This window comes from Dendrobates tinctorius, unplaced genomic scaffold (genome assembly GCF_039654945.1).
Source record: "Dendrobates tinctorius isolate UK_male_01 unplaced genomic scaffold, ASM3965494v1 ptg000033l, whole genome shotgun sequence".
In the NCBI taxonomy this organism is placed as follows: Eukaryota; Metazoa; Chordata; class Amphibia; order Anura; family Dendrobatidae; genus Dendrobates; species Dendrobates tinctorius.
In genome coordinates this window covers 19,443,560-19,460,044 of record NW_027361701.1, presented here as the reverse complement: position 1 = coordinate 19,460,044, position 16,485 = coordinate 19,443,560, and the positions used below count along the sequence as shown (strand labels likewise).

At 45.1% G+C, this 16,485-nt stretch overlaps 1 protein-coding gene across 15 annotated transcripts in view; it reads right to left on the bottom strand.

Annotated features, from left to right (window-relative positions):
- FOXRED2 (FAD dependent oxidoreductase domain containing 2) overlaps window positions 1–16,485 on the bottom strand; it is a 1,046,175-nt gene that overhangs the window by 937,500 nt on the left and 92,190 nt on the right. For 11 of the 15 annotated variants that reach the window (XR_012231658.1, XM_073573006.1, XM_073573004.1 and 8 more), the window contains 2 exons: window positions 16,335–16,383; window positions 8,244–8,729 (listed from right to left, as the gene is read on the bottom strand). Coding sequence is in view for 14 of the 15 variants with exons in the window: in XM_073573006.1 (XP_073429107.1) it covers window positions 8,244–8,729; window positions 16,335–16,372 (524 nt within the window). In the remaining variant the exon portion in view is untranslated. The remainder of the gene's footprint in view (window positions 1–8,243; window positions 8,730–16,334; window positions 16,384–16,485) is intronic. The other 4 variants (XM_073573007.1, XM_073573005.1, XM_073573008.1 and 1 more) reach the window with 2 other exon arrangements.

Genomic DNA, 16,485 nt, shown 5'->3' with positions numbered 1-16,485 from the left:
CGCATGGACTGCTATGTTTGATGGAAAACCGGTGCCAGATGTGTTTTGTTCGCTGCCAAGCGAGAATTCCCCAAGTAAATGACAGAGCTACCTTACACCCCTGTAAATAAACCTCCCCTTTTACTGTTGGTCTGCCTGTTCCGTGGTGACATATACCTCTCCTGCACGTTATTACATTTGGAGTATACAAAAAAACACGGCACTCCAGAGAAAAACAGAGGAGAATTGGTGCTCAAGTCAGGTTTCCAACCCATAGACATATGCAAAACTACTTGGCACTCAAAATCGGAGAAGCAATTTTTTCTTTATTGTGCATCCAGACAAAAATAGACTCATATCATATGAACGTTTTCGGTCCAACAACGGACCTTCATCAGAAAGGTCTTTTTGTTTCTTTTAGAGTAGACTATAAGTTACAAAAAAGTAAACAAGAGAACAAAACAATATGTCAGAACAATGCTATAGACATATAATACACTTTCACAATAATAAATAATAATCTGACGTCAGAAGCAGGATCTATAGTGAAGGAAAGTGACTGCAGAAATTCATTCCATAAGTGTAGATGCAGTTTTCAGATTTCATCTGTGCCATAAATGAGGGTGAGAACATGGTTAAGAAAAACAGATTTATAAGTAACAGAAAATTTTTTTCAGGGACCGAAGTCCACAACTATGGTGAAATGGCTATAAGTAAAAAGGATATCCATGTGCTCCCAGAGTGTTCATCACTATAATAGAATAGAAATGTCCATGCTGACAAATATGGATGGCAAGGAGGATATACCTGTAAGAGATTCAAAAACGAATATATTCAGCTCACCTTTTTTACTTGTCACGTTGGAGGCAGTTCTTTGATGAAGGTGCTAGGAAATGTCACAAGCTGACATAAATGCAAAGATCCAAATATTCCAGCACATCTTCATGTCTGCCTGTCTTTACCATGGTTTTTTAACCTGTATCCTGCTTTTGGATTTTTAATGAAGATTTCTCAATAAAGATTCTATTTTTAAGTAAGAAGATGTTCTGACATATTGTTTTGTTCTCTTGTTTACTTTTTTGTAACTTATAGTCTACTCTAAAAGAAACAAAAAGACCTTTCTGATGAAGGTCCGTTGTTGGACCGAAAACGTTCATATATGAGTCTATTTTTGTCTGGATGCACAATAAACAAAAAACTGCTTCTCCGATTTTGAGTGCCAAGTAATTTTGTATATATTACATTTGGCGTAGTCGGCAGGATGTCACATGACGGCGCGGACAGAGCGGACCAAGCAGTCAGGGAGGGCCCTAAGACTAGCAACTCCCTAGGAGCCATGCTGAATAATCTGCCGAGGTTTACGGGGAACAATGTGATGTTATGGAACTGGACTGAAAGAATTCAGGGGTTAATGCGGATGCACCCCTTGGCCCCAGCACTAGAGGCAGAAATAGCATTAATGGCTTTGGAGGGGAGGCCCGGGACTCTGTCATGCATAGACCCCACCAAGAAAGGGATACGTTGGAAAAGGTGCTACGTATTCTAGAGGAGACACATGGGGACCCCACTGACGTAGGGGAACTACGTATGCGACTGTTCCATCAAGTGCAAAGAGAGGGGGAGACTGTGACCCAGTTTATGAACACCCTGTAAGAACTTCACACTGCTATTAAAAGAAAGGATGGGGTAGGTGTAGGGTCTGTAGACGTGGTGCTCAGAGACCAGATGGTGACGGGGTTACGTGACGGAATGATGAAGCAGGCTATGCGAGAGCGCCTGCGGGTGAAGCCAGACATGACCTTTTCTGAAGTAGGTAGTGAGGCACGCACGCGCGAGCAAGAGCAGGATGTGACAGGCTCGGTGGGAAAGGTGCGGAGCGGGGAGGCAATTACCACTGAAGACAAAGTCCCCCAATGTGGGAAGACCTGAGGATGGAGATCAGTCAGTTCCGAGAAGAAATGTTGACTTCCAGAAGAACTCAGACAGAGGGGCCCGGGCCACGGATGCGGGGAAGAGAAGCTGCAGATACCCCGAGAAGACGTCCCCTCACATGCTATACTTGTGGAGAGCCCGGTCATATCGCTAGGTGGTGTCCCCAGCGGAGACGACCATCCCCGTGGCTCCTGTTAAACTAGGGGGCTCCGAGCACCAGGTACACCGCCCGGAGCGGGAAAATAGTCCCACCAGCCTTGTTTCCATGTGCCCCTTGGTCTGGGCCGAAATCAACCGGAGAGCTGTGCGATGCCTGGTAGACACCGGTTCACAAGTGACCACCATGCCCAAAAATTTTTTTCATAGACACTTCACAGAGGCGCTGCGGCCTGAGTGGGGCCCAGTCATTAAACTTACGGCAGCCAATCACCTACCCATCCCGGTCGCAGAGGTGGTGTGGCTGAACATAGAAGTCTGTGGGAAAGATGTGAGGAGAAAAGGAGTAGTATTGGTAGATGGAGAAGCTGCTCGGGATCGTACTGTAACCCTGGGCATGAATGTGCTTAAAGACCTTGGAAGCCTACTGCTCAACGAGACCCCAGATAAATTCTTGCGACAGTGGAGTGACCGGACTCCACATAAGAAGGTCTTTAAACAACTGATTCGGGCAGCATAGGTCCGGGAAATATTCAGCAGCGGCAGAGAACTAGGCAAAGTCATCGTCCCTGCTTCCATGAACCAAGTGTTACCCCCTGGACAGACCGTGCTTCCCCTGCTGGTGCGAGCAGGAGTCTCACTAGAAGGAGCGGAGGTACAGGTGGAGCCTAGCCCAGCTGATCAATTGCCGTCAGGGATACTAGTCGCATGGACCTTGGCCACTGTGCGAAATGGCACCGTCCTTGTGCGCTGTGTAAACTTGGGAGAGACTGACGTGACACTGGCTCCCAGAACAGAGTTGGCCCACATTCTAGGTGTACTGGACGAGCTGGTGCCTTACGAAACAGTGCAGCTAACTGCCAAAGCAGAAGACCCATGGTTGGTGACTGTAAAAGCGGAGGTCGCCCCGGATCCCAGGGTGTTACAAGAAGGCCGACGGATACCTGAACAAACGCGGGCAAAACTCTCAGAAATACCCTCTCATCAGGTTCCACAGGTGGAGGCCTTGCTGAAGTACCAGGAGGTGTTCGCAAGGGATGAAGATGACTTTGGGCGCACGACGGCCATTACCAATGAGATAACCACTGGAGACGCAGCACCGATACGGGAGAGATATCACCAGATATCCCCACAAATGTATCATGAGGTTAAGGGGATACTGTCACAGATGCTGAAGAAGGGAGTGATTCGTGAGAGCCAGAGCCCGTGGGCTGCCCTCATCATCTTAGTGCGAAAAAGAGATGGAACTCTACGTTTCTGTGTGGACTACAGCTGGCTCAACTCTTGCACGGAGCGAGATTCATATCCACTACCACGGATAGAGGAGTCCCTGTCAGAACTGGGAAATGCCTGATATTTCTCCACACTGGACCTGGCCAGCGAGTACTGGCAAGTACCCATGTCTGAACAAGACCGACCCAAGACAGCCTTCATTCTTCCGATGGGACTATTTGAGTTCGACCGCATGCCCTTCGAGCTAGCCAACACCCCGGGAACATTTCAGCGGCTCATGGAGCGGTGTCTGGGAGACCTGAACTTCGAAGCCACCCTGATTTACCTTGACGATGTAATCATCTTTGCTCCAACCGTTGAAGAACATCTCCGGAGACTGGAGCAAGTTCTGAGTCGGCTACAAAAATATGGCCTGAAGGTGAAACCCCAGAAGTGCCACCTCTTCCGATCACAAATTGACTATCTGGGGCATATGGTCTCTGCCAAGGGTGTGAAGCCCTCACAGAAGAAGATCACTGCAGTGCAGGAGTGGCCGACCCTGAAAACCGTGAAGGATGTATGAGCATTCCTGGGACTCATAGGATACTTTCGGCACTTTGTGAAGGACTTCACCCGCATCGCAAACACCCTCCTGGAATTGCTGAAAGGAGTACCCACATGTGCGAAGAACAGAAACGTACACTGGGGAGAACAACAGGAGAAACCATTCCAGGCCCTAAAGAAGGCTATGACTGAGGCTCCGGTGTTGGCCTACGCTGACTTCATGCAGCCATTCGTCTTGCACACTGACGGAAGTCTACAAGGACTCGGGGCAGTACTCTCACAGATTCAGAGTGGGAAGGAGCGTGTCATCGCATACGCCAGTCGCTCCTTACGTGACTCAGAAAGAAACCCAGAAAATTACAGCTCATTCAAGCTGGAGCTGTTGGCGCTGGTGTGGGCAATGACTGAAAAGTTTGCGGAGTATTTGGCCAGCTCAGAAGTCCACGTGTGTACGGATAACAATCCGTTGGCTCACCTTGAAACAGCAAAGCTAGGGGCCTTAGAACAACGCTGGGTAGCACGAATGGCAAAATTCCGGTACAGGATCTCCTATAGGAGAGGAGCGGAGAATACTCACGCGGACGCCCTTTCCCGAGTAGATTACCGCCCGCCAGCGCCCAGTCGGGATGAACTGGAGGCTATAGAGGTTCCAGAATTTGGAGGGACTGCCAGGACGGTGGCAGCGACACGGGAAACAGTTCAAGAAAGGGCACCCGAGAATTTGTTGGAACAACCCCGTGATGAGTGGGTCCGGATACAGCAGGAAGATCAAGAGCTAGCTCAGCTGAGGTGGTGGCTCGTAGCCGAACAGGTGCCCGGCCAGAGTGAGCAGGCAGCCATGCCGACTAAGATGTTGCAAATGTTGCGCCAGTGGGAGCGACTACAGTTATGGGATGGAATCCTGTACAGGAAAGTGTACCTACAATCTCAACTGAGTTTCTTTTGGCAAACAATCATCCCCTCGTCCCTGGTAGAAGAGGTGGCTAGGGAAGCACATAAAAAGGGAGCACACTTTGGGGCGGAAAAAACATTCCAGTGGCTACAACGGTTGTTCTACCATCCCCACATGAGGACCGCCGTAGAGAAAGTATGTCAGCGGTGCTGAAATTTTGAACCAGTTAAGCCACCGGAATAGCGCACCCCTACAGAAACGGTGAGGTCCTCTACACCCATGGAGCTACTGGCCATAGACTACTTGACGATTGGCCCAGCACACCAGGGCTATGAACATTGCCTTGTCATGAACGACCACTATTCCAAATTTGCTGTGGTCACACCTACTCGGGACCAGACTGGCGAATCTGCGGCCTATGCTATTTGTAAACATTTCATTCAAGTGTATGGGTGTCCCAAGCGAATTCATTCGTATCAAGGAGCCTGATTCCTGGGAAAGGTGATGGAGGAGTTGCATCAGCTGTACAAAATCGATAAGTCTTGGACCACCCCTTACCATCCGCAGGGGAACGGAGTGTGTGAGAGATTCAACCGCACCCTGATCCAGATGCTGAGGACACTTGAAGATCAGAAAGTGCGCTGGACTGAGTCTGTACCCGAATTGGTGTGGGCATACAATAACCGTAAACACAGTACCACAGGATTCACGCCCTATTCACTGTTCTTCGGCCGACCCGGGAAGGGACTGGCTGAAGTGGCGTTAGAGCCCGAGGAGGACTACCTGTGGACGGGGGTGTACTCCTGGGTTCGGGAACATCATCGTCGGCTGCAAACCATTCAGCAGTTGGTGCAGAAACGGCTCTGTGTGTTGGAACACCCACAGGTCCCTCCCCATAAGGGGACAGCCCTATGACCAGGGGACCGAGTCTTAGTCAGGGAGAAGCGCCCTAACAGCAAATTGGAGTGTTGGTGGGAAAAGAGCCCATATAGGGTGAAGCGCTGGCTCAGTAGACGGGGACCCATCTACGAAGTTCAACCTGAAACAGGTGAACTCCCCACTCTTACATTACATCGGAATATGCTGCTTCCCTGTTTGTCTCAAGATCCTCCAGTGGTGCCATCTGTCTTGGCGTCCCTCAGAGGCTGAATCCATGCTCGTTGCTGATGATGATGACGACGACGAGGGAGACTCTCTACCCCTTCAGGGAAACCAGGAAACAGGGCTGGTGCCTGAAACGATGGAAGTAACCGAGGAGACTCCAACTTCCACTTTTCCGGTGGCTGATTCCACAATCCCTACTGATCTGAACGATCAACAGCAGGTGTGCCCCCCAGACGCTAGAACCAGGACGAATTCATCTGGCAGCAAATTGTATGAGGTCTGGACGATTGTCAACAATAACTCCAGAAACTCTCGCCCGTGGAATGGCAAGCTCACAGAGAGGGGGAATGTAAGGGGGTGAAGCACCGAAGGAGCCGTGGGGGGAGTTGCCTTCTTAGCTCCGTGCCTGGAACCATCGAGCAGGGTGTTCGTTCCCCGGGGGATGCTTTAGGGGACCGGACTAATACCAGGAACAGGAAAGGACTGGGAGCGGGAGGATTGTGCGGACTTTCGGCAGAGCAGCACAGTGAGGGGAAGCGAGAGGATGCTGACGCAGGAGGGGAGAGGAGACGGGTGCAGCGGCTGGAGACTGAGAGACCGAGGACACAGGCAGTGGGCAGTGAGTATGTGAAGCCTATTATCGCACTGTCAGGAAGGCTGTTGACTCCTGTCCTTGAGGAGACCTTGCCCCACAGACAGACCGCGTACCTCGACAAGACACTCCCTGGCAGAGACCGGAATATATGGGGAGATGCTTCCCTGTGACCAGGGGGCGTTCAGTAACGAGACACTGACCTGCAAAGAGAGACTGTGTGAGACAGAGCCCTTTACCTCGGGGGGAGAATGCCGTTGTCGTAGCATAGGCAAGGACCTTGAGCACAGGGGGATAGCGCCATCCTCATACCCCTTGGGCTCCCACGTAAACCCTCATACTACAGCTGGACTATATCCAGGACCCCAAAGACGGATGACATCAAGCACCGCTGGGGCCTCAGTGCCAATGTGGGACAAGAAGTGATCCCTCCAATCAAGATTCCCGAGAACTGATAAGTTTTGCCTCATAAGAGAATAACTTTTCTACTGTTTGTACTCCTTATACTTCTCCTGCTGTTGATATAACCCGTTCACAGTATTTTCTCTGTTATACTGTACATTGTACCAGTATTGTCCCCTGTAAATAAACCTCCCCTTTACTGTTGGTCTGCCTGTTCCGTGGTGACATATACCTCTCCTGCACTTTATTACACTTAGGCAAATTGTGGCTGGTTACAACATATGATGGATGTTAAAGGTTATGTCATACATGCTTATTGTGCTCATCTAATCTTTTGGCTTTGTCTGTATGATCTATTATTTTAGGGCTGTATAAAATTGGACATGGGGACGGACAGTTGTTTTAATCGTTTTTAATTCTGTGTGTTTTTTGTGATGTTAATAAAGGATGATTTTTGATATTTAAGTGTGCACTATGTATATGCAAGGGTCCTTTTTTTCTTACATAATTCTATCAACTAATCTAACTGATTTTTTACACCCCCAAAAAACACAACTGGAGGCTGGTCAGCAATCTTTGTCAACGACAAGTGCTCGATGGCTGTAGGATGCCTGCATGCACGGATGTGGTGCAAAAAGCGGATAAAAAAGTGTGGTAAATATCAGGCAAGGATCAGGGAGGGATTGGGAACTTTTCTTCCTTCTTTTCAGCAGCAGTAGGAGCACAAGCAGCAGCAAGTGTGATGGTACAGGCTTCTGTGGCACTACAATGGCGCAGAGGTACAGAGTGACCGCAATGTACAAATCCACAGCTAGAAATGAGAAAGTACAGGGCGGTCACTGCCAGGTCACACCATGTCTGTGCACTCTGGTGCGATCGATGTCATAGTCGATCGCACCAATCAGAGCTGGCCCTGGTGAGGCTGGCGTTGCTAGGCCCCAGCCTACCATCATACGCTGGACATTAGGGTTTCAGGCAATCCAACTGATTGAAACACTGAGAACGCTGCGATTGGCTGTTCAGATTTGAATAGCCAATAACTTCAATCGTAGTTGCAGAGGTGGTCGCCACCTCCCACGACAACGACTCCATGTGGCCTGTGGTAAGATGGCAGCGTATCTTTAATGTGATCACTGCGACTGAGGTCCCGATGCCGCATCAAAGACGCGACGTATCCATACATTTTAAGTTCGTTAAGTACCAGGCGACCTGGACATATGGATACGTCAAAGGTTGTAAAGGGGTTAAAATGTGATTGTGGTACTTTTTTTTTTATAGCCGATTTTCAGAAAATGTGGTGAAACCATTATGTTTTTGCAGAGATTTTGTACAAAACACTCACATGACTATCATGTTACTTGTTCCTCATTTTCTTTTTTATTTTGTGTATATTATGTAAAATGTACTTACTTGCACATGTATTCCTGTTCCATCTGATCCTCTAGGACAAAGTAATGGCCATGCCACGCTTCCAGGTTGGATTCCATTTTAACCCTTCTTATTTCTTTACCATAATGGACATTGAGAGCAGAACTAAAATTATTCAGGTATCTTACCATGTCATCTGCATGGGGAAAGAATTCATGGGAGTAATGAAAGAACCGCAAATGCTCATCTTGACTCAGAAGTGAGTTCCAGTCATGCCGAAGATTAAATTCTTTGTTCATTCGTCCAGTAAAGCGTTTGTTTATGCTGATTAGCTTACGATGCCTCGGAAAATGATAAAAAAAGCTTCCAGGACCGAGGTTGCGTTCAAATACAATGTAATCCCTTCCAGCCTCTTCAAGAAACTTTGCAATTTGTATCCCACCAGGGCCCGCACCCAAAACACAATAATCATGGGTATTTATTTGGGAGAATGTTAGCGGGAGCAGAAGAATAACTATAAACAGCATCCTGCACAAGAGGAAAAACAAAAAGGTTAAAACTGCAGCCGTTATTGTGAATATCAGAAGAAAATATTTTAGTATTTTGTGTTTATAAATCTTTTTGCCATGATTCCTTTTAATGGCTAACAAAAATAAAATAAAATGATGTTACAAGGCAAGCATTTGAGACATCTTGGGCCTCTTAATCAGGCATGGTATAACAAAAACAAAAAAGGGGGATTTTTTTGTTTATTTGTGCATATATTTGTGTTTCTTCAGAAACTGTTATACCATGCCCGAGGAAGAGACCTAAAAAGTCTCAAAAGTTTGTCTTGTAACATCACTTATTTTACTTTTGTTAGTCATTAAAAAGTATCATAACTACAACATTATCTTGTTTTTCCCACTAAGAGCATTATTTTTTTCAACTGGCTGACATGGTACCAAAACCCTTTTTTATTTTAACTAGATCTTTTTGAGACCAGGACATGGATATTTGCGAAACTGCAGGAATATAACAATGAGAATGTATTAAAGGGAACCTGCCACCCTCCAGGGCTTTTTTCGGTTGAAGAGCCACCTTCAGCAGCACTAAAGCTGCATTCTGTGAAGGTGGCTCTTCTTTTTCTGACCCCTAGTAACGCTGAAATATAGCTCCTCATACCTGTAATGTGTCCCATAGGTATGGTGTGTCCCCCTGTATCAGCCGCCTACCATCCGTCCATCATGCCTGTCTGGTGTCTCGGCGCCGTCCACCATCTTTCCATCATGATGCCCCTGTGCGTTGTTGCCTCCTCCTGATTTGAAAGCCAGTGCCTGCGCTGTGACAAGAGTTCTCAAGCATGCGCAGTACGCGCTGCCCGAGAACCGACATCAGGCTATTGCGCCTGCGTGTTGCGGAGGCCCCAGCCCCGCAGTGTGAATACATAACACACTGCGGGGCGGGATCTGGGTCCTCCAGAACACGCAGGCGCAATAGCCTGATGTCGGTTCTCGGGCAGCTCGCACTGCACATGCCTGAGAACTCTAGTCACAGCGCAGGCGCAGGGATTCAAAACAGGAGGAGGCAGCGACGCACAGGGGCATCATGATGGATGTACGGTGGGCGGCGCCGAGACACCGGACAGGCATGATGGATGGATGGTAGGCGGCTGATACAGGGGGACACACCATACCTATGGGACACATTACAGGTATGAGGAGCTATATTTCAGCGTTACTAGGGGTCAGAAAAAGAAGAGCCACCTTCACAGAATGCAGCCTTAGTGCTGCTGAAGGTGGCTCTTTAACTGAAAAACGCCCAGGGGGGTGACAGGTTCCCTTTACATGCTTGGTAGACTATAATAAAGGTGTATTCAATACACATGAAACATTTTACAGGAGTATGTGACCGAAGAGCATTTTTGCAATAGGGTCCAAACATTTCTCTAATTTTGTTTTTAATCCCTTCACCCCCAGCCTGTTTTCATTATCCTGACCAGGCCAAATTTTACATTTCTGACTAGTGTCACTTTTATGTGGCAATAACTCTGGAACGCTTCAACTGATTCCAATTATTCTGAGACTGTTTTTGTGACACATTACACTTCTTGATAGTGGTAAAATTTGTTTGGTATGACATGCGTTTATTTGTGAAAATATTGGAAATTTGGATAAAATTTTGCTATTCTCAAACTTTAAATTCTTAGGCACTTATTAAAGAGATTTATGTCACACAAATAGTTAATAAATAACATTTACCACATGTCTACTTTACATCTGCATTAATTTTTTAAACAGTTTTGTTAGGAAGTTAGAAGGGTTAAAAGCTGATCAGCAATTTCTCATATTTACAACAAAATTTACAAAACCATTTTGTTATGGACCACATCACATTTCAAGTGACTTTGGGTGACCTATATCACAGAAAATACTCAAAAGTAACACCATTCTAAAAAGAGCACCCCTCAATGTCCTCAAAAACACATTAAAGTTTATAAACCTTTCAGGTGCGTCACAGGAATTAAAGCAATGTGAAAGGAAAAAAAGAACATTTCACTTTTTTTTCATAAAAATGTTACTTTAGCCCCAATTTTTTTTTATATTTTCACAAGGGTAACAAGAGAAAATGAACCCCAAGATGTGTTGTGCAATTTCTTCTGAGTATGCTGCTGCCCGATATGTGGGAGTAAACCACTGTTTGGGTGTATGGTAAGGCTTAGAAGTGAAAGAGCACCGTTTGACTTTTTGAATGCAAAAATCGTTGGAATCAAGCATGGACACAATGTTGCGTTTGGAAAACCCCTGATGTGCATACACAAAGAAAACCCCTTACAAGTAACCACATTTTGGAAACTAGATCCCTCAAATAACACAGGTCAACGAAAAAAAAATTTTTTTCTGGTGTCCAAAATATTTTAATGAATTTGGGGTATTTTTGGGGTGCTGATTCTGAATATGTCATCAGTTTTGCCAGATTGGCTCAAGTTTTTGAGATTTTTGGTATCTTATTTATAGCACTTGTTGGTAAATGCGACGCATCATCTCATTAATTTCTTTGGATTAGTACTTGAACTGAGCAGTTCTCAATATAGTTTTGTGTTAATTAGTGTTCTAAAAGTTTGTTCATAGCTTGATTTTTGCACTAACTTTATGTTGTTGTCTGTTTTCCAGTGAAAAGCATGAACTCATCATGAAGAAGTTGTCTTAACGATCCAGACTCATTCTGTTACATTTGTGGTGAATATACACTGCCAAAACATAGAAGAAACATAACACACTTCGTAAAAAAAGTGTATTTTGCCTATTTTGGGGTTATGCTTGGGGACCAAGACAAGTTTTGGGCACCACACATAGTGTGCAAAGCATGTATCGAATTATTACGAAAATGGAGCAAAGGACAAAGAAAAAGCTTCAAATTTGGTGTTCCAATGGTGTGGAGAGAGCCAAAAAATCATCATGATGACTGTTATTTCTGTGCAGTGCAAGTGCAAGGATTCAATAAGCATAAGAAACGAAAATGGGAGTAACATGGAATCTGCAAGAAGGCCTGTCCCTCATTGTGAAGATGTGCCTGTACCTGTGTTTACCATAAATAACAGTCATCATGATGATTTTTTGGCTCTCTCCACACCATTGGAACACCAAATTTGAAGCTTTTTCTTTGTCCTTTGCTCCATTTTCGTAATAATTCGATACATGCTTTGCACACTATGTGTGGTGCCCAAAACTTGTCTTGGTCCCCAAGCATAACCCCAAAATAGGCAAAATACACTTTTTTTACGAAGTCTGTTATGTTTCTTCTATGTTTTGGCAGTGTGTATTCACCACAAATGTAACAGAATGAGTCTGGATCGTTAAGACAACTTCTTCTTGATGAGTTCATGCTTTTCACTGGAAAACAGACAACAACATAAAGTTAGTGCAAAAATCAAGCTATGAACAAACTTTTAGAACACTAATTAACACAAAACTATATTGAGAACTGCTCAGTTCAAGTACTAATCCAAAGAAATTAATGAGATGATGCGTCGCATTTACCAACAAGTGCTATAAATAAGATACCAAAAATCTCAAAAACTTGAGCCAATCTGGCAAAACTGATGACATATTCAGAATCAGCACCCCAAAAATACCCTAAATTCGATGAAATATCTTTGGCACCAAAAATGCTGTTGACCAGTGTAATTTATCTAGATTTCTGGTAAGCACATTGAACCTCCAGGTGCTTCACTGACATTTATACTGTTGAGCCGTGGAAATAAAAATATAAAATGTTTCCCACAAAAATGTTTTAGCCACAAAGGTTTTCATTTTGATATCAATACCAGGAGAAATTGGACCACAGAATTTATTGGGCAATTTGTCCTGAGTACGGCGATACCCCATATGTGGAGGAAAACTACTGTTTGGGTGCACGGCAAGGCTTGGAAAGGAAGGAATAACATTTCTGCACGTAGACTTTGACAGAATGGTCTCCGGGCCTCACTTCGGGTTTGGAGAGCAACTTATGTGCCTAAACAGTGGGAACCCCCCCAAAAAATGACCCCTATTTTGGAACTGATCTAGTTTTTTCCAGGTACAGTTAGGTACATATATATTTGGACAGACAACATTTTTCTAATTTTGGTTCTAGACATTACCACAATGAATTTTAAACAAAACAATTCAGATGCAGTTGAAGATCAGACTTTCAGCTTTCATTTGAGGGTATCCACATTAAAATTGGATGAAGGGTTTAGGAGTTTCAGCTCCTTAACATGTGCCGCCCTGTTTTTAAAGGGACCAAAAGTAATTGGACAGATTAAATAATTGTAAATAAAAGGTTCATTTCTAGTACTTGGTTGAAAACCCTTTGTTGGCAATGACTGCCTGAAGTCTTGAACTCATGGACATCACCAGACGCTGTGTTTCCTCCTTTTTGATGCTCTGCCAGACCTTCACTGCGGTGGTTTTCAGTTGCTGTTTGTGGGTCTTTCTGTCTGAAGTTTAGTCTTTAACAAGTGAAATGCATGCTCAATTGGGTTGAGATCAGGTGACTGACTTGGCCATTCAAGAATATTCCACTTCTTTGCTTTAATAAACTCCTGGGTTGCTTTGGCTTTATGTTTTGGGTCATTGTCCATCTGTAGTATGAAACGACGACCAAACAGTTTGGCTGCATATGGCTGGATATGAGCACACAGTATGGCTCTGAATACCTCAGAATTCATTCGGCTGCTTCTGTCCTGTGTCACATCATCAATAAACACTAGTGACCCAGTGCCACTGGCAGCCATGCATGCCCAAGCCATCACACTACCTCTGCCGTGTTTTACAGATGATGTGGTATACTTTGGATCATGAGCTGTACCATGCCTTCGCCATACTTTTCTCTTTCCATCATTAATGGTAGAGGTTGATCTTGGTTTCATCTGTCCAAAGAATGTTCTTCCAGAACTGTGCTGGCTTTTTTAGATGTTTTTTAGCAAAGTCCAGTCTAGCCTTTTTATTCTTGATGCTTAGGAGTGGCTTGCACCATGCAGTGAACCCTCTCTGTATTTACTTTCATGTAGTCTTCTTTTTATGGTAGATTTGGATATTGATATACGCCTACCTCCTGGAGAGTGTTGTTCACTTGGTTGGCTGTTGTGAAGTGGTTTCTCTTCACCATGGAGATTATTCTGCGATCATCCACCACTGTTGTCTTCCGTGGGTGCCCAGGTCTTTTTGCATCGATGAGTTCACCCGTGCTTTCTTTCTTTCTCAGGATGTACCAAACTGTAGATTTTGCCACTCCTAATGTTATAGCAATTTCTCGGATGGGTTTTTTCTGTTTTTGCAGCTTGTTTCACCTGCATGGAGAGCTCCTTTGACCGCTTGTTTCCTTCACAGCAAAACCTTCCAAATGCAAGCACCACACCTCAAATCAACTCCAGGCCTTTTATCTGCTTAACTGAGAATGACATAACGAAGGGATTGCCAACACCTGTCCATGACATAGCCTTGGAGTCAATTGTCCAATTACTTTTGGTCCCTTTAAAAACAGGGTGGCATATGTTAAGGAGCTGAAACTCCTAAACCCTTAATCCAATTTTAATGTGGATACCCTCAAATGAAAGCTGAAAGACTGAACTTCAACTGCATCTGAATTGTTTTGTTTAAAATTCATTGTGGTAATGTCTAGAACCAAAATTAGAAAAATGTTGTCTCTGTCCAAATATATATGGACCTAACTGTATGTTTTCCCATCTCTTTATCATTAACTTTTGGTACCTTCTGTTTTGCTTTAAAAACATGCCACAATCACACCATCTTGAAGAAACTATCCCTCAACTCGACCTCTATGTACAGCTATTGTCACATATTGCTGCTCCCATTAGCCTCCAAACTCTTCGAATAGCTTGCCCATGCTGAACTGTCCTACCCCCTCATCTAAGTCGCTTTTTTGACACCTCCCATTGCCACACTACCTTCTCATCCCATCCTCTCTGTGGGCATCTCTCAAGGCTCAGTCTTAGGACCCCTACTCTTCTAGTCCCATGGCTTGTATTACCACCTATACGCTGATGACACTCAGATCTACCTCTCTGGCCCAGACTTCATCTCTCTGCTATCTGGAATTCCAGTCATATTTTCCATCTCCTCTCACTTCCTAAAACGCAATGTGGACAAAACTGAACTAATCTTTCCTCCATCTCACCTAATTCTCCATCCAATCACAATTAATGACAGCATGTTTTCCGCAGTACCGAAAGTCTGCTGCTTCGGAGTAACCGATGACTCTGACATGTCCTCCAAACCACACATTCAAGCTCTTGCCACCAGCAACTCAAAATTTCTAGAATCGATACTTTCCTCAACCATGAACCTACTAAATGGTTAGTGCAGGCCCTCATCATCTGTCTCGTTGAATACTGCAATATCCTCCTCTGTGGCCTCAGTGCTAACAGTCTCGCACCTCTCCAGTCCGTAATTGACTCTGCTGCTCGCCTATCCACCTCGTCCCACACTATTCCTGTTTATCTCTTCTGAAAATACCTACATTGGCTCCCGACTCCCAAAAGTATACAGTTCAAACTGCTAACATAGACCTACAAAGCTGTCCATAATCTGTTTCCTCTATATACTGTAGCTCCAGATTAATTTCCTGATATATTCCACCACGCATCCTCCGATCCTCCCAAGACCTTCTTCTCTCCTCCACATTCACATGTTCCTCACCCAATCGTCTCCAACACTTCTCCCGAGTATCCCCTGGAATTTTCTGAAGCAGCACATGTGATTTTTCCCTATAACTCTGAACTTTCAGACAAAATTTGAAAACCCACCTCTTCAAGAAAGCTTACAGCAAGCAATGACCCCCAGCCAACTCACCACCACTGAAGCTGCTGCAACCCCCTAACCTACTGTCTTTTTCCCCATTATCAGGTAGAACACAAGCCCATTGTCACTATCCCACCACTCACAGTGGTGGACTATATGAATGACAACTCTGCTGCTCTATGGGATTGAGGGCTTGCTGAGCTGTCAGGATTGTGAGTGACACCTCCACTGTCCAATCTGAGGCAGAGGTGTGAGTATTGGGAATGACCGCTCAGCTGTCCTATCTGACTAGGTCTGTGGGATCTTCTCCAAGTGTCATCCTTTCTGTGTGATTACAGGGCTAATTAGCACTCTGAAAACGTGATCTGTGATCTCAGTCATTTTCTTATCTTCGTTTCTGACCTTGGATTTACCTTTGACCATTTGTTTGATTTACTCCTGTCTTGATCTGCTACCTTCCTGATACTGACTGTGACCCAACTACTAGTGATGAGCAAGCATACTTACCACTGCTTGATACTGGATCGAGTATCGGGATGATCAGGTACACTCGTTACTCGATCAAGTATTGCAGGTCCTCTGGCATCATGCTCGAGTCCCCGAATCACGTGTTTTATGGCTGTTAGACAGCCAATAAACAAGCGGGGATTGCCTGCCAAACGCAGAAATGCCGTTGCCAAATTGGCTACTGGTATTACAGTGATTGGCCGGCCGCATTGCGTCATCGGGTTTTATATAGTACGTTCCCACAATCAGTGCATGCTCAGGCTTTCACGCAGCTGAATTTCCACATGAATTTCACATCTCAGCTCAGTGTTGTTTTTGTATGCGTTGTTGGTATGCTACTTACTTGGGTGCGTGGAGAGGTAACACAGGAACAGTTTCCATTTAAATGCCTGCTGGATTATTGGTCCATCACAAACAAAAGGAAAATAGAATAAGGAGGAGAGAAAAAAGACAAATGTATATGGAATGTACACAACTGAGAATTAGGAAAAAAT